At 37.1% G+C, this 20,827-nt stretch overlaps 1 protein-coding gene and 1 long non-coding RNA gene across 2 annotated transcripts; both read left to right on the forward strand.

The window, feature by feature from the left end:
• Positions 1-76: 76 nt before the first annotated feature.
• LOC103602283 lies at positions 77-730 on the forward strand. The gene is made up of 2 exons (XR_551518.1): positions 77-151; positions 603-730. It is a non-coding gene; the product is annotated as an uncharacterized LOC103602283 (long non-coding RNA).
• A 3,032-nt stretch (positions 731-3,762) lies between these two features.
• On the forward strand, positions 3,763-7,275 carry RNF7 (ring finger protein 7). Its single transcript, XM_008586702.1, has 2 exons — positions 3,763-4,163; positions 6,158-7,275. The coding sequence occupies exons 1-2, from the start codon at positions 4,088-4,090 to the stop codon at positions 6,274-6,276; spliced, it is 195 nt and encodes a 64-aa protein (XP_008584924.1). The 5' UTR covers positions 3,763-4,087; the 3' UTR covers positions 6,277-7,275.
• Positions 7,276-20,827: the final 13,552 nt, after the last annotated feature.

Here is a 20,827-nt window from a genome sequence, read left to right on the forward strand (position 1 = left end):
CCTCCGGGAGGGCCGGAGGCGGGGAGATGGGCGCGCCCGAAGTCGCGGAAAGCCCTCCGCCCTGGGGATGGCCGGAGGACGCGGGGCCGAGGGCTGGGCCGCCGCCGGGGGCCGTCCAGCAGGACGAGCAGTAAACGGAGGACCAGACAAGGTAATTTCAGGTAGTGCGGGTGTGACCAAGAGAATAAGACGGGGTGACTTGATGGGGGCTGGCAGGAACCGCTTCGGCTTGTGCGGCCAGCCCCGCTCTAAAAGCACACGGCGGAGGGGTCGGGGTACAGGCCACCACGCAGCGGTGCACCTCCGTGTCTCTGGTCACACGCCAAAGTGAGGCTCGGCAGTCACCTTCCACAGAAACGACACCCTCAGTCCTGCTCGACGGGCGCAGGGAAGAAGAGTGTTCACAGCCAGTGCGTTTCCGATTAGCTACCGCTGCCGTTCGGCTGTATTTAAAATCTGGATTGATTTAGGACGAGTCACATAGAGCTAGCTTGAGCTGAAGGGAATACACTGGGGTTCAGGAGTATTTAATTTATGGAAGAATGTACGCCCTTTATTCAGAAACATAAAACTTTATCTCCATCTTGTCCCCCTCATCATAGGATGCCATTTTCTGGAGAAGATACTGCCCTGCTCTGAGTCATGCGGAACCCTCTTTGATAAATGTCTTTTTTCTATAATATTTTGAATAAAAATATCGGACAAAGTGAAACATTTCAGAACTGCTTAATCTCGTTATGTTTTGTGTGGTTCCTGTTTTAAGATCTCAGACCACCTTGAAAGACAGGTGCTATTTGAATGCAAAATATGTGTTTAAATAGGGAATTTAAAATTACTGGAAGAGCATCTTAAATGGTGGTGTTTCTTGAGAGTAGATGAAGAAAACTGAGATTTCTGTACTTTGAAAGCTTTGTGGCTTACCCTGAAAAATGAGAGAACTGGAAACTCCCTTCTTTGAGGGATGAGACTTTTTTAAATAGGGAATTTAAAATTACTGGAAGAGCATCTTAAATGGTGGTGTTTCTTGAGAGTAGATGAAGAAAACTGAGATTTCTGTACTTTGAAAACTTTGTGGCTTACCCTGAAAAATGAGAGAACTGGAAACTCCCTTCTTTGAGGGATGAGACTTTAAACCTAACAGAATAAAGAGATTTCTCAATTTATGCTCTTTGGTCTTTCATTCATAACGGCTTATTTCAAAGAGAATTTACAACAGTTGGACTCAATTTTTGGTTTTGTTTTTTTCTTTTTACTTTTAAAAGACTTTGATTTTAAACACGACCCACTTATTTTGCATATTAGGTTTTAACAGTATTTAGTTTATTTGCCTGCAATAAAACCTCCCAGCCCCACCCCTTACTTAAGAACTAGATTCATCATTTCCAGCTTGGGAGGCATTTTTAACTGATTCAGGAGACATAATCTTTTGTTCTTTTGCAGGACGATCTTTGCTACGCATTTTATCTCCTAAATTTCTTTTAGCTTAAAGGAAAATAAATTTCCTTTTAGTTCCTTCTTAGTTTAAAAATAATGTTCCCAAAAAGTCGTTTTAAAAGTATTTCTCTCCTATGAAGCTATTTTCTCCCCAAAGGAAAAAAATTTAAATAGTAAGTGGAAATGTAGGACCTAAAATAATGATTGAAATTTTGCAACAAACTTTATGGAGATATTTAGAGTAGGTCAAAGTGTGGGTTATAAATGACTCACATTTATCATTAACTTTCTAATTATAGCAGGTATTCTGCTACTGCAGGAGTAATGTTGCATGTTTACAACAGTTGTACTTTGGGTTCAGGAAAGTATTCTGGACTACACCTTTGAATATTGTTTATGAGGTGTTAAAATCTGCTTAGTGGTCAGGTGACAGCTGAAGGAAATTTGCTTTTCAGACTTCCCTGTCCTTACCCTAGCATCATTCTAAAAGATATTACTGCTATTGTACTCTTTAGAAATGTGCTGATATTAGGAACATCATTAAAAGAATTTTTTAAATCTTAAACTTAAGGAATTTATGTAGATTTGGGTCAATTTTTATAATGAATCTAAATCCAAGGAATAAGCATAATTCAGAGAATTCTGCTACAAGAACCCACAAAATCCTATTTCCTTAATACTTGGAATTTATCTCACACACCTGAATGATTTATTACTTCTTGCTCCAAGGTTTTCCTGTCAGCTCATTCTGATATGGGTGACTCTCTCCTCAGTTTCCACTCTCCTTCATTCTGAAAGGAGCAGATGTCGCACTGAGCAAGTGCTCATAGGAGGGGAATAGATTTGCTGTAAAACCCAGAGTTAACTCTTCATGACTATGTTAATTTAGACACTTCACATAACCTTTCTGGGCCTTCTTAAAATTCAGTGGTTGCACAGAATTAGAGTCAGGTACAGGTAACATGTCTTTACTGTTATATCATCATCCTTATAATTTAGTTGTTTGCTTATCTACCTCCCCATTTGGTGGTAAGCTCCGTGGACCCAGCTTTGGTCGTTTTGATATCACCAGTGCATAATTCCTTGCAGAATACATGCTTGGTAATGTGGAATTGAAGAAAGCCTCAGAAGGCAGTGGTTGTTTTTAATCTACGCCCAAGAGGCCCGGGTGGTGGTGGTTTTTTTAAGGTTAAGAGCATGCGGAGAGGAGCAAACAAATGCCTGAGCATAATCCAGTGTAAGAGGAGAAACAGGCTTCAACTCCACTGTGTTTCTATTTTTACAGAATTATTTTTCTCCTATTTATGTTAAAAACTATTTTTCTTTTGTTGAACTTTCTTTTACCCAATTTTGACTCCTCCTGCAGCAAGTGAATGAGACCATTTCATTGGTCCCTAAAATATTCTTTATTACTTCTATCATCAAGCAAATAGTACTACAGACTGAATTTTGAAAACTTCTGGTACACCCTTCAGGTTCCCATTCCTAGTGTTTACTCCCTAGTAATTTATTAAAATACTTTGCTGTTGTTGGGTAGATGCTTTGGGTTCCAACTTATCTGTAAAGGGAACATTTTCTTAAAAAGAAAGAAAGAACCTAGTACAAGGGTACTTCAAAAAGTTGATGGAAAGATTCATATTATCTTTTAATTCTATTTTTCCACCAACTTTTTTGAGTACCCTCATATTTAGGAGTACCTAGGATTTACTTATTTTATCTATAAAATTATTACAGGTATGTATCATCCCCACTTAATATATAAATGCCTCATGGTATTATTTCTTTTTTACAGGTGATGGAATTGAGATTCATATAGGTTCATAATTGGTGTAGGGCCACGAAAGTAGTAAATGCCAGTGAGGTGGGATTTGACTCCAGATCTGCCTGTCTCCAAAATCCTTGCTTTCCGTTCTGCACCTTACTGCCTTTTCATGTCTTGTTTGGATGACTACCAGTAATGACCTATTGGAGGCATACAAAATAGCTTATTTTAAAGGAACTCTCAAGTGTCTTAGGGAAGAAAATAATAAGTTTTTATGAGTCACTGAAGGAAAACTTCCATGTTGATAAGTATAGATGACTCAAGAAAATTTGTTTATGAAAGAATCAAAAAAAATTTAATTTTTATGTAGATTATACAGTCACATAATTTAAAAATTTTAAGAAGGGATATGGTGAAAACTCTCCTTCCCGTTTTATCCCCTCCCAGTAAACTTTATCATTTGTCTTGGGTATCCTAGAGTTTCTTTATGTATAAATAAGCAAATACCAATATATATGGATGGCTTATTTAAAAGGATATCTTGAAAATAAATTACCACTAAGGTTAATCTACATGAGCATGTCCAGTGAGCTTATAGTAACTTCTAAAATAGTGGAGTCTGGCCTATTTGTATCTAGTGGTTTTCTCTAGTGATGCTGTCAGGACATCTTTTCATCAGAGCTTATAAAAATAGAGGGTCATTAACCCTTTTAAAATTGCTCCTGGTCATAAGTCAATTAGTGGAATTCTTTGTACTTTATTCTTCTTAAATAGTTATGTTCAGATGAGAAATTAATAGCATGAGTCTTTTATCTCCATCTCTAACCTTTAGGGTTTTTATTGGACTTTGAAGTGTGTCTGGGTTTTAAAAATTGCATTCTGAGCATCAGAATGAGAATTGCTGTTTGTTTACTTTTAGATGCCTGTCTTAGATGTCAAGCTGAAAACAAACAAGAGGATTGTGTTGGTATGTTGTAATTTCTTTCTCTTGCTTTTTCAACTGAAGGTTTTCTCTCAGTGGGGATGTTTGAATTTGCAATTAAGATTGACTTTATCAATACACAAAAATAAACTGTAAAGCAGTGATCTATTATTAATATTAAATGTGTTGGTTCTCAAAAGACTTTAATGGAATGAATCTGCAAGTCTTTTTATTGCTACAATTAAGAAGAATTGGTTATATACTCCAGACATGGTCACAGTAAATATTTTGGTAATCAAAAAAGAAATAATTATTTTCTGTTAAGAAAATTATAAAATGAGGAGTTTGTCTAAACATCATTTGAATTTTGGCTATGTTATAGGTCAGTTTTGGTTCTAATAAAGCATTTCAGTTTTTATTACTCTTACCATACAATATTTAACTTTTTAACTAAGGTAGGAAAAAGTCTCAGGTATTTTTATGGAATGTGATTTCTGTGTTGAAATCTATCAAATTTACTTTGTAGTCTTAGACTACAGAAGTTGTCTTAGGCTAAATATTCTAAGCAGTTTTAAGGATTTTATGTCCTAGTTCTTGAGGAGATCACTTCTAGATTGCTATGTAAAAGTGTTTATAGATTTTCCTAGAATAAAAGGTTAACTTTGCGTTTGCATGGTTTGCATACAGCTTCTTAATAATGATTTGTGCAGTTTTGAGCAAATCCTGTTTCTTCCTCCTGAAACATGTAGAATGTTTTCTCCTTGCTTCCTACTCTCTACAGCCAATTTTTATAAGTATTATTTTTTCTCTTTGTTCCCCCCTATTTCTTTTCTTTCTTTTTTTTTTTTTTGGCAGCCAGGTAATATGGGTATCTGAACCCGTGACCTTGGTAGTATAAGGCTGAGCTCTAACCAACTTAGCTAACTCACCAGCCCCCCTATTTTTTTTTTTTCTTTTTCATTTAATCTTGTTCTGTTGTCATATAGTTAGGTTGGCGAAACAAGGGACAAATGAAGCCTAAATTTGAGACTGTATTCCAGATTGTGGGTGATTTCCCTTGGTTTAAAATGTTTCTTTTATGCTGCTTGTTTAAAAATATTAATTTGGGGGCCGACCCCATGGCGCACTCGGGAGACACTGGAAGCGCAGCAACGCTCCCGCCGCGGGTTCGGATCCTATATAGGAATGGCTGGTGAGCTCACTGGCTGAGTGCGGTGCGGGCGACACCACAGTATGGGTTGCGATCCCCTTACCCATCACGAAAAAGACAAAAAAAAAATATATATATATATATATATAAATTTGGGAAGTGTGAGGGGTAGACGACTTCCTTGCTCACAGAGAGACCTCTCTGTCCAGCCTCCCACTTTAAAAGTTTCATTCTGTCACATGAGGAATTGCACTGCTTATAGATGACTTAACACAATTCATCACTTCTAGAAAACAGCTCAGTAGATGTGCAACTGATAATGTTCAGAAGCATGTTATCTGTTTATAATAGCCTATTATGAAATGAAAACATTTAAAACTTATTATATCTTGGGCTGGCCAGTTAGCTCTGTTGGTTAGAACACAGCCTTATGACAGCAAGGTCATGGGTTTAGATCCCCATACTGGCCAGCCGCCCAAAACATCAAAACCATAACTTATTATATCTTGATAAGTAAAAATCAGAAGGACGTTTTTCAATAAAATAAAGCCGAAAAGATCTTTGAAGTCAGTGCGTGACTGAGAAGGTTCAAGTCCTTTAATCTCCTGACTTAAAGAAGACAGCATGTGGAGCTGTGTAGGAACTGGGGATCATCACATCACCCACACATTCTAGAACAGGGATGGAAAGTCCCCCCACCACAGTGACTTATCTCATTTCTTAAGTGGAACTTAATCTATAAGTTTCTATTTCTTTGTAGATAGAAAAAAATTGTTTTGGCCAATTAACCATCTTTTTCAAGATTATGAACCATGATTGTTATTCATAATGTAAAATAAGCGATAATTTTGGAATATGTAATGTCAACTATTCTTTTTCTCTTTTGCAGTGGTCTGGGGAGAATGTAATCATTCCTTCCACAACTGCTGCATGTCCCTGTGGGTGAAACAGAACAATCGCTGCCCTCTCTGCCAGCAGGACTGGGTGGTCCAAAGAATCGGCAAATGAAAGTGGTAGAAGGCTTTCTTAGTGCAGTTGTTCCGAGCCCTGGTGAATCTTGTTATCAAGTGCTCTATAAAGGTTAGAACACTCCCAGGGGATTAATTCTTCAAATAGGAGGCGATGGATCTGTGGCCCTTTGGGACTTATCAAAGGCACAGTTTAGCATTTTGTCAGTTTTCTTTTCAGAAATTCTGTATAATCAAGAAGGTAATTTATTAAAGATTGTCTTTCCTACCTCTGTAGTGTGTGTCATACACACTGCTTAGAAGTGCTGTAAAAAAAAGGAGAGAACTCCAAATTGAATGACCTTTATAATTTACCATTGACATAAAGGGGCTGTGGAAGCAGTTCCATTCAGAGAAGATTTTGCATGCTTATGATTGATCAGTTTTTAAAAAAGAGAATGTTATAGTAACAAATAAAGTACAGTTTAAAATCCAACCCTTATCCTTAATTTGTTCCTAATATTTATTTTTGGTGGGGAGGAGAGGGCAATCCATAAAATCTTTGTTTGATATAATGAAATTTTTAATGAAATTTTATTTGATATAATGAAATTTTACTGAACAGGGTAATAAAATTTAAATTTTGGGTGTGTGGAATTTTGATTGTCTTTTAAGTTACCATTTTCTATCTTTGACTCTCATCAAGAAAACCTAGATCTGTACTCACCTTACCATTCAGTCATTGAGTGGTAAAGGACAGAAGTATTTTCTAGTTTTGGTTGGATTATGTTGTAATTTAACTGTGTTTTAGGTAAAATGTTAGTGAGGGGGAAATGTTTACCAGTGTAGCTTTGGATCAAAAAGTTTATCACATAATGTTTTAATAAATGGTTTATTCTGTTTACATTATTCGAATTATCATGGTTACAATTTTATGTACAACCTTAAACTTAATGTTAATAAATCAATTTGGCAGGTAAATGCTTTCATTTAATTTGAAAAAAATTATGTACTCTTTCACTTGGCAGTAATAAAGTTTAAGGTTTATTATCTGGAAACATATACGTGTAAGAAATTTTTTTTTAATTTTTCTTCTTTTTTTTTTTTTTGGCAGCTGGCAGGTATGGGGATCTGAACCCATGACCTTGGGGTTATAAGGCTGTGCTGTAACCAACTGAACTAATTGGCCAGCCCCTTAGAAAATACTTAAATTTTATCAAACTCATTCACATGCAGGGCAGATTTTGTAACAAATTATGGGCCACAAGTTCATTTTGAAGTCTTCTGTAATAGAGGCTACTGCTATTAATTTAAGAGGCAAAAACCTTAAAATCTTAACTATTCATGTCTGCAGATTCAGAGTTTACCATTCGGAACCTTTGGGGTTTTTAGGGATTTTTTTCTTTTGGAAGCTACTCTGAATCTTTTTAAATCTAAGGAAAGGGATGCAGATACATAAAACAATATTAAAAAATAATAATTAAAAATTAGAATTTTATATGCTTTCATATTGGCTACTTTTTATTAATCAGATTTCTCTGGAAATTTTTGCTTTATTATATATTTTTTCCACAGTTCTCTTTCTGGCTACTGAAAATAATTATACAAATATGTTTTGGCCATGTGAATGTGTTTATCACTGTGAAGTGAACTTTTTAGTAGCTTTTTGTTTGACCTTTTCAAAAGGTTGTGCCCACAAAATGTGAACCAAATATGTGGCTTTGCAGTGGAGAGGAAATAGTAAGAGTGTCAGGTTACTTTAGTCAGTGTGACAGCATGTAAATGAATCTGGAGGATGGTGGTAATGTTTATTTTCCACACAGCAAAACCACAGTCCCACCAGCTAACAAAGCTGTATTTATATTATACATCAGCATCTGAGGGTAGAAGAGGAGGAGGGACTGGGACAAAGCAGTACTGATCCTACCCGTCCTGGGATGTGATCAGCTCATCTGCATAAGCCATAAGTTTAGTGCATATTGTTTCATCAGAAAGAGCATGCTGTGACATTGAATTATGAGTTCCAACACGGAAGTTAAGCATTGAACAAGGTTTTTCTTTCCATTTGATTAAATGATGTTGAATTTTATTTTACCTAGTGTGTTAGAAACAAATGTTAGTCATCTTTAGTTATTTTTCATCTATGCAAGTTGCATTTTTGTATTACAACTGACATCTAAGTCAGTAAATCTTACCCTGTCAGTCCCATTGCTTCCTTTTTATGGAAAATGTTACATCCCCTTTACCATCCTGAAGTAAAATTTCATAGATAACAAGGTTTCCTACGTACATAATTAAAATGTATATAATGTTATGTTAAACAGAAATAAAAGGAAAGTAATATATAATTCAGTTATATTTCAGTATGAAATACTTCTGCATAGTTACACCAAAAGACATAATGAAGTAGGCTGATGCCATGTGTGTGTGTGTGTGTGTGTGTGTGTGTGTGTGTGTGTGTGCAGTCCCTGCGTATGGATGCCACCGTGTACACTGATAATAGTGACTCACAAATGAGAGTCATTTCCATTGATGATAGGATCTTTTTCCTCCAAAACGGTGGATTGTGCTTGGTAAAGTTCTGAACAAAACAATGTACAGTATTTTGATATACATGTTAATTGCATGATTGGAAATGTCAATGAATTTTAAAACTATGCAAAAAAATTTTGTATTTATATGTAAAAGGAAATTACAGCTCTTTTAGAATTTATCTGGAAGGTTTTCCAGTTTTTACCTCCCCCCCAATACACAAAAATTTAGATTCTAGGTCCAGATCATTGTAAACAGATTTTTCTACTACATGAATGGACAAAGTCACACAGGATGCTGATTTATGTTTCATCGTGTGGGACTGTCTCATACCTTGCAAGATGTCTAACTTCCCTGACCTCCACCCACTAAACACCAGTGGTCCTATCAGTGTTTGTGCCATCTTTTAAAAGGCTCACATTTTGAAAACATCCCCTTTAGAGATAGTGGCTTCTCTAGGAGCACTGGTTTAAGTCCTTGTACAGCATTTACTATGTACGCTTTGCTGCTTCAATCTCCCAGAAACATCCTAAAATGACAGACATAAAATAAAAGGCATAAGGGTTCATATTTTTTAATACTGCTATCCTAAGAGGAAGAGTTCATAGAGCCAAATCTTGCTGATTAAGTCTGTGCTGTAGAGGTGTGAACAGCTCTTGAATTTGTGTTTAATACCCTGTACACACATGGGGTTGGTGAATATTCACATAGCAAAGGCTTTTAGGCCTGAACAAGCTCAAAATTGTCTTATTTAACTGAAGCTAGTGTAGAAGACTTTAGGATCAGGAAAAAAATTTTGTAAGTGTTCCTTTAGAAGTTTAACTGATATCTGGGCCGGCCCCGTGGTAGCGCTGAGGCCACTCGTTCGTATCCTATATGGGGATGGCCAGTGCGCTCACTGGCTGAGCGTGGTGCAGACAACACCAAGACAAGGGTTACGATCCCCTTACTGGTCAGAAAAAAATAAGAAAAACAAAAAAAGAAGTTTAACTGATATCTGATGAGAAGTAACTGTAAGAAAAAAAAGGCTTTGTTTTTTAAGTTATTGCCAACAGCTAACTTTGGATAATGAACATTTTATGCTCTGAAATGAACATTTATGCTCTGTTGGTAAGCCCTTGTTTAAAAAATATGTGAAGGGGCTGTCTGGTTAGTTTACTTGATTAGAGCATGGTGCTGATAACACCAAGGTCAAGAGTTCAGATCCCTATACTGGCCAGCCACCAAAAATTTTTTTAAAAAATTAACTAAAATATTTCAAGAAAATATTACTGATTTGAATATAAGGAAAACTGGAATTAAACTACAAATATATTTTAAGTTTTGTTTGTTTGTTTTTGTTTTTAAAAAGATGACCGGTAGGCCGAGCCTGTGGCGCACTCGGGAGAGTGCAGCGCTGGGAGCGCTGCTGCGCTCCCGCCGCGGGTTCGGATCCTATATAGGGATGACTGGTGCGCTCACAGCGCTCACTGGCTGAGCGCAGTGCGGCCAGTTGGTCTCAAAAAAAAAAAAAAAAAAAAAAAAGATGACCGGTAAGGGGATCTCAATCCTTGGCTTGGTGTTGTCAACACCACGCTCAGCTAGTGAGCCAACCAGCCTTGGATCCGAACCTGTGGCCTTGGTGTTATCAGCACCACACTCTCCCGAGTGAGCCATGGGCCGGCCCTAAATATATTTTAAGTATTAAGCAATTTTATATCGATCATATGAAAGGTGTAACAAAATAAATGAAAAATGTTGACATGGAAGTTCCTCTTTTGCCATCTTTATATCATCCCATTTCTCTCGTAGTTAGGTTTTGCTCAACAAAATGCATCTTGGGCCGGCCCGGTGGCGCACTGCTATAGTGCGCCGCTTGGGAAGCGCGGCAGCGCTCCCGCCGAGGGTTCAGATCCCACATACAGACCGGTTCCCGCTCACTGGCTGAGCGAGGTGCAGGTGCAGCACGGAGGTTTGCGATCCCGTTGCCGGTCCCGGTCCGGTACGGGCGCGACACTGAGGGTTGCAATCCGTTGCCGGACGCCAAAAAAAAACAAAATGCATCTTACAGGGAAAGAATTTTCTCTGCATTTTTATAGTCTTAGTGACTGAGAGCTGTGACTCTAGAGCCCAGGGTACCTAGATTTGGATCCCAGCCCCACCATTTACTTGTGTAATTTGGGGCAAGTTTCTTCACCTCACCACATCTCAGTTTCCTCGTGTACAATGTAGATTATAGTAACAGTACCTACCTCACTGAAGACTGGATAAAGTCTGAGAACAGCATCAAGCATATGGTAAGTGCTACTGTTACTGTTTCAGTTTAGTCATTTTTTTTTTTTAATTTTATTTTGTCGATATACAATGTGGTTGATTATTGTGGCCCATTACTGAAAACTCCTTCCCTCCTCCCTCTCCTCCCTCCCACCCAACAATGTTCTTTCTGTTTGCTTGTCAAATCACCTTCAAGGAACTGTAGTTGTTATGTCTTCTCCCCCCACCCCACCCCTCGGGGGTTTTGTGTGTGTGTGTGTGTGTGTGTGAATTTATTTATTTATTTTTAGCTCCCACCAATAAGTGAGAACATGTGGTATTTCTCTTTCTGTGCCTGACTTGTTTCACTTAATATAATTCTCTCAAGGTCCATCCATGTTGTTGCAAATGGCAGTATTTCATTCGTTTTTATAGCTGAGTAGTATTCCATTGTGTAGATATACCACATTTTCCGTATCCACTCATCCGATGATGGACATTTGGGCTGATTCCAACTCTTGGCTATTGTAAAGAGTGCTGCAATGAACACTGGGGAACAGGTATACCTTCGACTTGATGATTTCCATTCCTTTGGATATATTCCCAGCAGTGAAATAGCTGGGTCATATGGTAGATCAATCTGCAACTGTTTGAGGAACCTCCAAACCATTTTCCATAGGGGTTGCACCATTATGCATTCCCACCAACAATGTAAGAGAGTTCCTTTTTCTCCGCAACCATGCCAGCATTGATCTTTCGGTGTCTTTTGGATTTTGGCCATCCTAACTGGGGTGAGATGGTATCTCAGTGTGGTTTTGATTTGCATTTCCCGGATGCTGAGTGATGTTGAGCATTTTTTCATATGACTGTTGGCCATTTGCATATCTTCTTTAGAGAAATGCCTACTTAGCTCTTTTGCCCATTTTTTAATTGGGTTGCTTGTTTTTTTCTTGTAAAGATGTTTGAGTTCTTTATATATTATGGATATTAGTCCTTTGTAAGATGTATATTTTGCAAATATTTTCTCCCACTCTGTTGGCTGTCTTTTAGCTCTGTTAATTGTTTCTTTTGCTGTGCAGAAACTTTTCAGTTTGATATAGTCCCATTTGTTTATTTTTCCTTTGGTTGCCCATGCTTTTGGGGTCATATTCATGAAGTCTGTGCCCAGCCCTATTTGCTGAAGGGTTTCTCCTATATTTTCTTTAATAAGTTTTATTGTTTCAGGGTGTATATTTAAATCCTTAATCCATTTTGAGTTGATTTTAGTAAATGGTGAGAGATGTGGGTCTAGTTTCAATCTCCTGCAAATGGATAACCAGTTATCCCAGCACCCTTTGCTGAAGAGGGAGTCCCGACCCCAGTGAATAGACTTAATGCCTTTGTCGAAGATCAAATGGCAGTAAGTGCGTGGGTTAATTTCACTGCAAGAGGTTTTTTGTAGAGGCTTTGGGCTGTTCGATATATAGGATCATGTCATCTGCAAACAGGGACAGTTTGACTTCATCTTTTCCAATCTGGATGCCCTTTATTTCCTTCTCTTCTCTGATTGCTCTGGCTAGTACTTCCAACACTATGTTGAATAGGAGTGGTGAGAGTGGGCATCCTTGTCTAGTTCCTGTTCTTAGTTTAGTCATTTTTGGACATTCCTTTAATAGAAGTGTTACTTTAAAAATAATATATTTTCAGTTATGGGGTAAAGCACTCCTAACTGTTCGCAATAAAAATTTTGTGAGAAAAAGTTTATTGTTGTAAACTTGTTTAGGTTACTTGTACAACTGTGAGAGGTTTTGTGAAGGATGGTAATGAAGCCTTAATTAGTTGCCTGTTATGCTTTTCTAATCATTCAATCAACATGATTTACAGATTTTATATTAGGAAATGGTTTCATAAATGTTGAGCTCTCTTTTAAGTTTGGGTTTTCCATCTCGGTAGGAATATTTTATTGAATTCATACAGAAAAGAATATACAGCTACTTTTTTTGCCAATTGATTTTGGGGATATCTTTGGCAACCCTTAATTTTCACTTTCATAGCCTTTCAAATGTAGGAGTAATCTTTACAATGAACCTGCTGCTTTCTCTTGTCTATATACCTGATGAACCTGAGTTAGTGGTTAGAACAGAATTTGCTAGATTGGCTGGAAGCAAGCACTTCCTTGAGTGAGTGTAATTGCACTAGAGCATAGTAGTAAGACTGCAGTTTTGGAGTCAGTCCAGCTTGGAATCTTGGCTCTGTCATTCATTCACTAGCCATGTCATCTTGCACAAAATCCTTAACTTCTCTGTGCCTGTTTCCTTGACTAAAATAGAAATAACAATATTATTACCTTATAGAGTTGTTATGAAGATTAAATAAATCAATACGTTTTAACTGCTAGAATGGTGCCTGAAACATAATAACCACTTAGTAAGTGTTAGCCATTATTATACACTACTGCCATTGCTAATATCCATTACTAATCCCTTTCCCTTAACTTACAGAAAGACCTTTAAGAAAGGTAGTAAATAGCTTCTTGTAAGAATTATGATGTTTGTGTGCAGCCACAACCTATAAAAAATTGCCAACATGAGTTTTGGGAAGAGTGGTTTTTAACTTTAGTTTTCTGTTTAACCATCCCACTACACATTCCCATCAGCAACAGGCTCTCCCACAATGGTACCCAAAGAAGTACTTGTGTGGCAAACAGGGCAGGGAGGAGAGTTAGAAAAAGATGCCAGAATGAAAATCTCAGTTGAAAACTCCAGGTTTTTGTCTGTTTATTTTAGTTGAAAATTCTTGAATCTATTTCAGAACAAATGAAATGCTATTTGCATTTTATCCTAGCCTCTAAGGACATGCCTACCAACTATGTAAATTTATTGGGACTTATAAACTCTTCAGTGGTGATTCTTAGACCTTCATTGTAAATTAATCTCTGCCATATTAACTTTAGATCTGCTTTTTTTACTCTTACATAATTATGTATTTTAATAGATATTTATAATAAAAATTTATTATTTATTGCATGCCTAATATATATGAAGCTTTTGCCATAATATAAAAAGTTTTTTTTTATTGAAACACTTGATTATACATATCTGTGGAGTACAGCATTGAATATCAATACCTGTAACACAATATGTGATGCTCAAATCAGGATAATTACTATATTGATCATTACACAATGTACCCATTTTTTGTGGTACTTTATCAGTTTCTCACTAATTCCCCCTCACTATCCCTGTTTCCCTCTTCTGGTGGCCTCAGTTCCATTCTCTCCCTTGAAAGTTGAAGCAATTATTGTCATGTTGTGTCTTTCTTTCTTTCTTTTTTATTTGTTTTTTTAATTTTGTTTTTTTAATGCTCCCACTTATGAATGAGGACATGTGGTATTTCTCTTTCTGTGCCTGGATTATTTCATTTAACAAAATTTTCTCTACACTAATCCATGTTGCTGTGAATGGCAAAATTTCATTCTTTTTTATGGCAAAGTAGTATTCCATTGTGTATATATACCACATTTTCCATTGTCCATTGATGGACATGTAGGTTGGTTCCAACTCTTACCTATTGTAAATAGACTTGTGATAAAAATGAGAGTGCAGGTATCTCTTTAACACGATGATTTCTATTCCTTTAGGTATATACCCAGCAGTGGGATTGCTGAATTGTATGCTGGATCATATGGCAGCTCTATCAGTAGTTGTTTGAGGAAGCTCTGTATCCATACCATTTTCCGTAATGGCTGCACTAATTTACAGTTCCACTGATAGTGTAAGAGGGTTCCCCTTTCTTTACATTCTCCCCAACATTTGATTTTCTCTGGATTTTTGATAATGGCCAGTCTACTTGGGGTGAAATGGTATCTCAGTATGGTTTTGATTTGCATTTGCCTGCTGCTTAGTGATGTTGAGCATCTTTTCATGTGTCTGTTGGCCATTTGTATATCTTCCTTTGAGAAATGCCTATTTAGCTCCTTTGTCCATTTTTAAACTGGTTACTTGTTTTTTTTGCTAGGTTGTTTGAGTTCCTTGTATATTCTGGATACTAATCCCATGTTGGATGCATAGTTTGCAAATATTTTCTCCCATTCTGTACCCATTTTGTAGATTGTCTTTTCACTCCACTAATTGTCTATTTCGCTGTACAGGTTTTTAGTTTGATGTAATCCCATTTGTTTATTTTTTCTTTTGTTGCCTGTGCTTTTGAGTTCTTATTCATAAAGTCTTTGCCAAGTCCTACTTCCTGAAGTGTTTCCCCTATGTTTTCCTTTAGTAGTTTTACAGTTTCAGGTCTTATATCTAGGTCTTTAATCCATTTTGAGTTGCTTTTGGTATATGGTGAGAAGTACAGGTCTAGTTTCATTCTTCTACATAAGCATGTCCAGTTTTCCCAGCACCATTTATTGAAGAGGCAGTCTTCTTCCCAATGTATGTTCTTGTTACCTTTGTCAATTATCAGTTGGCTGTAAGCATGTGAGTTGATTTCTGGGTTCTCTATTCTGTTCCATTGGTCTAAGTGTCTGTTTTTATGCCAGTACCATGCTGTTTTGGTTACAATAGCTTTGTAATATAATTTGAAGTTGGGTAGTGTTATGCCTCCAGCTTTATTTATTAATTTATCTATCTATTTATTTATTTATTTATTTATCTCAGGGTTGCTTTGGCTATTTGGGGTTTTTGTAGTTGCATATAAATGTTAGGATTTTTTTTTTCTATTTCTGTGAAGAATGTCATTGGTATTTTGATGGGAATTGCATTGAATCTGTAGATCACTTTGGATAGTATGGTTATTTTCATATCCATGTTCTTCCAATTGAAGAGCATGGAATGTCTTTCCATCTTTTTGTGTCCTCTTTCATTTCTTTCAGCAGTGATTTGTGGTTCTTGTTATAGAGATCTTTCACCTGCTTGGTTAAATTGATTACTAGGTATTTTGTTTTTTTGGTGACTATTTTAAATTTACTTGCTTCCTTGATTTTTTTTTTTTTTCTACTAGTTCATTATTGGAGTATACAAATGCTACTGATTTGGGGGTATTGATTTTCTATCCTTCAACTTTACTGAAATTGTTTATCAACTCTACGAGTTTTTTGGTAGAGTCTTTAGGTTTTTCTATGTATAGGATCATGTCGTCAGCAAACAAGGACAATTTGAATTTGTCCTCTCCAATCTGGGTGCCCTTTATTTCTTTCTTTTGACTGATCGCTCTGGCTGGTACTTCCAATACTATGAAAAATAGGAGTGGTGAGAGTGGGCATCCTTGTCATGTTCCCACTCTCAAGGGAAAATCAGCTTTTTCCCATTCAGGATGATGTTGGCAATGGGTTTGTCGTACATGGCTTTTATTGTGTTGAGATACTTTCCTTCTATACCTAATTTGCTGAGAGTCTTTATCATGAAGGAATGTTGAATTTTGTCAAATGCTTTTTCTGTGTCTATTGAGGTAGTCATATGATTTTTATCCTTGATTTTGTTGATGTATATCACATTTATTGACTTGCATATGTTGAACCATCCTTGCATCCCTGGAAGGAATACCACTTGGTCATGGTGTATAATATTTTGAGGTATTGCTTATTCTGATCACTAATATTTTGTTGAGGATTTTTGCATCTATGTTCATCAGAGATATTGGCCTGTAGTTTTCTTTTTTTTGTTGCATCTTTGTCTGGTTTTGGTATCAGGGTAATGCTGGCCTCGTAGAATGAGTTTGAGAGAATGGTCTTTGTTTCAATATTTTGGAATAGTTTGAAGAGAATTGGTATTAATTCCTCTTAAAGGTTTGGTAGAAGTCAGCAGTAAAGCCATTGGGTCCTGGGCTTCTCTTTGTTGGGAGACTGCTGATTACTGCTTCAATCTCATTGCTTGTTGTTGGTCTGTTCATGTTTTCTATGTCTTCTTGGTTTAGTCCTTGTAGTTTGTATGTGTCCAGAAATTTATCCATTTCCTCCAAGTTTTCAAATTTGTTGGCATATAGTTGTTTATAATAGTCAATAATGATTCTTTGAATTTCTGTGGAATCAGTTGTTACGTTTCCTTTTTCTTTTCTGATATTTGTTATTCGGGTCTTCACTCTTCTTTTTTGTTAACATAGCTAGTGGTTTGTCTATTTTGTTTATCTTCTCAAAAAACCAACTTTTTGTTTCATTGATCTTTTGTATAATTTGGGGGGTCTCTATTTCATTTAGTTCTGCTCTGATCTTAACGATTTCTTTCCATCTACTAATTTGGGGATTGGATTATTTTTGTTTTTCTAGTTCCTTGAGGTATAGCATTTGGTTGTTTATTTGAGATCTTTCTGTTCTTTTGATGTGTTTATTGCAATAAACTTCCCTCTTAGTACTGATTTTGCAGTATCCCACAGGTTTTAGTATGATGTATCTTTATTTTCATTAGTTTCAAGAAATTTTTTGACTTCCTGTTTAATTTCTTCTTGGACCCATACATCGTTCAGGAGCATGTTGTTTAATTTCCATGCATTTGTATAGTTTCCTGAGTATCAATTGTTATTGATTTCTAGTTTTAATCTGTTGTGATCTGAAAAGGTATTTGAAACTATTTCAATTTTTTTATATTTATGAGGCTTGATTTGTGACCTAATGTAGCCTGTCCTGGAGAATGTGCTGTATGTTGATGAGAAGAATGTATATTCTGTAGTTGTCAGGTGAAATGTTCTGTAGATATCTGCCAGGTCCAGTTTGTCTAAAGTGTAGCTTAAATCCTGTTTCTCTTGATTTGTTGCCTAGATGATCTGTCCAATGCTGACAGAGGGGTGTTCAGGTCCCCAAATATTATCATATTGGGGTCTATTTCTTTCTTTAGGTCTAATGGTATTTTCTTCATATGTCTGGGTGCTCCAGTGTTGGGTGCATATATATTTATGATTGTTATGTCTTCTTGCTGGATAGATCCCTTTCTCATTATATAGTTGTCTTCTGTGACTCTTTTTGTGGTTTTTAGTTTAAGGTCTATTTTATCCACCATAAGAATAGCTACTCCTGCTCATTTTGCTTTCCATTTGCATGTTTTATCTTTTTCCATCTCTTTACTATTAGTCTGTGTGTGTCTTTACAGGTGGGATGAGTCTCTCAAAGACAGCATATATTTGAGTCTAGCTTTTTAATCCAATCAGTCAGTCTGTGTCTTTTGAATGGGGAGTTTAATCCATTTACATTTAGGGTTGTTATTGAAAGGTATTATCTTACTCCTGACATTTAATTGCTTTTCTTATGGTTGATCTCAGTATCTTTTGTTCCTTTCTTTCCCTTTTATTGTTTGTCTTTGGTGTTTGTTCTTTTATGAAGTGGTAAGGCTTAGTTTCCTTCTCTTTCTCATTTGCATTTTTGTTCTGCCAGTGGATTTTGTTCTTTCTTGTATATTCATGGTCGTGATTATCATTTTTCAGATTCCAGATGCAGGACTGCCTTGAGGATTTCTTGAAGGGCTGGTCATGTGGTGGTGAACTCCCACAGTTCTAGTTTGCCCGAGAAATATGCTATTTCTCCCTCATTTCTGAAGGATAGACTTGCTGGGTATAGTATTCTTGGCTGACAATTTTATTTATTTATTCATTTGTTTGTTTATTTATTTATTTATTTATTTATTTATTGGTATTTTGAATATATCATCCCATTTTCTTCTGGCCTGTAGGGTTTGTGTAGAGAAGTTTGTGTTGGTCTGATGAGGGCCCCCTTATAGGTGACTTGGCGCTTTTCTCTTGCTACTTTTAGGATTCTCTCATTGTCTTTGAGCTTTGCAAGTCTGACTGTGATGTGTCTCAGAAAGAATCTTTTTTTTTTTTTAAGATGACCAGTAAGGGGATCTTAACCTTTGACTTGGTGTTGTCAGCACCACGCTCACCCAGTGAGCTAACTGGCCATCCCTATATGGGATCCGAACCCATGGCCTTGGTGTTATCAGCACCACATTCTCCTGAGTGAGCCACGGTCTGGCCCTAGAAAGAATCTTTTTGGATTGAATCTGTTTGGGGATCTTTGAGCCTCCTAGATCTAAAGGTCTGTGTCTCTCCCTATACCTGGGAGGTTTTCCATTATTATTTCATTGAATAGGTTTTCAATCCCATTTCCTTTCTCCTCCCCTTCTGGAACACCCATGATTTGGATGTTTATGCACTTAATTTAAGGTTGTCTCTTAGATTTTGTTCTTTTTTTAAAATTATTTTTTACTTTTTTTGTTGTTGTTGTTCACCTGGGTTATTTCAAAAAGACCAGCATCAAGATCAGAAACTCTTTCTTCTGCTTGCTCTAACATATTGTTTAAGCTTTCAGCTGTTTTTTTGGGGTTGTTTTTTTTTTTTTTATTGAATGAATCCTTCAGTTCCAGGAGTTCTGCTACATTATTTTTTAAGGTATTAATCTCTTTATAAGTTTCCTACTTCATATCCTGGATATTTTTTCTTTTTTCTTTGTGTTGTCTAACTGATTCTTCTTATATCTCATTGAGTTTCCTTAAGATTGTTGCTCAGAATTCCTTTTCAGTCATTTTAAGGGTTTCCTGCTCTATGGGGTCTGGTACTCAAGAGCTTTTGTATTCCTTTGGTGGTGTCATATTTTCTTGATTTTTCCTATTTCTAGTATTGCTATGTTGATGTCTGGTCAACTGGTAGAGCAGTTGCTTCTTCTACAACTCTGGAGTGGGCTTTGAAGAGAAAGTCTTCCTTTTCTTTTTCTGGGCTCTGCTGGTGACTCTCCCTGTGTCCATACTGTCAAGTGGGATGCAGCAGCAGTGTTTGTGGCATATTCTGGATCCCCAGGTGTGCTCCTGGCTTCTGTTGGGTTGGGAAGGGTGCCCATGGCTCCTGCCTGGGTCTGTGGGCATGCTCCCACCTTCTAAAAAATGTTTTTATAAAAATAAATCTTCCATCTTCAGAGACCACAGGTCTGTTAGGGAATGTTAGCTTTACAACAGAATTGTAAAGTGTAAAGTATTGAACCTTCTGAGAGACATGGTACTCTAGGAAGTAGAAGGGTGGAGATACCACATTCACCTGAGCATTTAACAATATGTGGTGTATATGTGCTCCATAACATTTCTGGAGAGAAGAGGGGTGTCTCCTTGAAAAAAATTGTTCACATTACTTCCACTTCCTTGCCTACCTCCTTTTGCTTCCATCTCTACCCCACACACCCTCATATTGCCTGGTTGTAGCCCTCTGTATGGGACATATAGGGCATGAGGGTGGGAGAAACAGTCTGCCCACTGACAAAAAGACCTTATTAAGGAAGAAAATAGCATAATGATTTCTTTATTAAAGGTCATAGATCTGTGCTGTCCCATAGTGTACAAGGGACATGTAAATAGCTACTAGCCACATGTGGCTATTTAAATTTTAATTAAGATTAAATTAGGGCCGGCCCGGTGGCACACTGGAGAGTGCGCCGCTTGGGAGCATGGCGGCGCTCCCGCCGAGGGTTCGGATCCCATGTGGAGACCGGTTCCCGCTCACTGGCTGAGTGCGGTGCGGGCGCAACACCGAGGGTTGCGATCCCATTGCCGGTCCCCAGTACGGGCGTGACACCGAGGGTTGCGATCCCGTTACTGGTCAGTAAAAAAAAGATAAAAAAAGGAAAAAAAAAAAAAAGATTAAATTAAAAATTCAGTCCCATGGTTACACTAGCCACATTTCAAGTGCTCAGTAGTCACATGTAGATAGTGGCTTCCCTATTGGATATTACAGAACATTTTCATCTTCTTTCTTCTTCTTCTTGGCAGCTTGCTGGTACAGGGATCTAAACCCTTGCCTTTGGTGTTACAAGGCTGTGCTCTCACCAGCTGAGCTAACTGGCCAGCCCTATTTCCATCACTGGAGAAAGTTCTGTTGGACAGCACTGTTGTAGCTCATCCATT

Source organism: Galeopterus variegatus, unplaced genomic scaffold (assembly GCF_000696425.1).
Source record: "Galeopterus variegatus unplaced genomic scaffold, G_variegatus-3.0.2 Scaffold111, whole genome shotgun sequence".
Classification (NCBI taxonomy): Eukaryota; Metazoa; Chordata; class Mammalia; order Dermoptera; family Cynocephalidae; genus Galeopterus; species Galeopterus variegatus.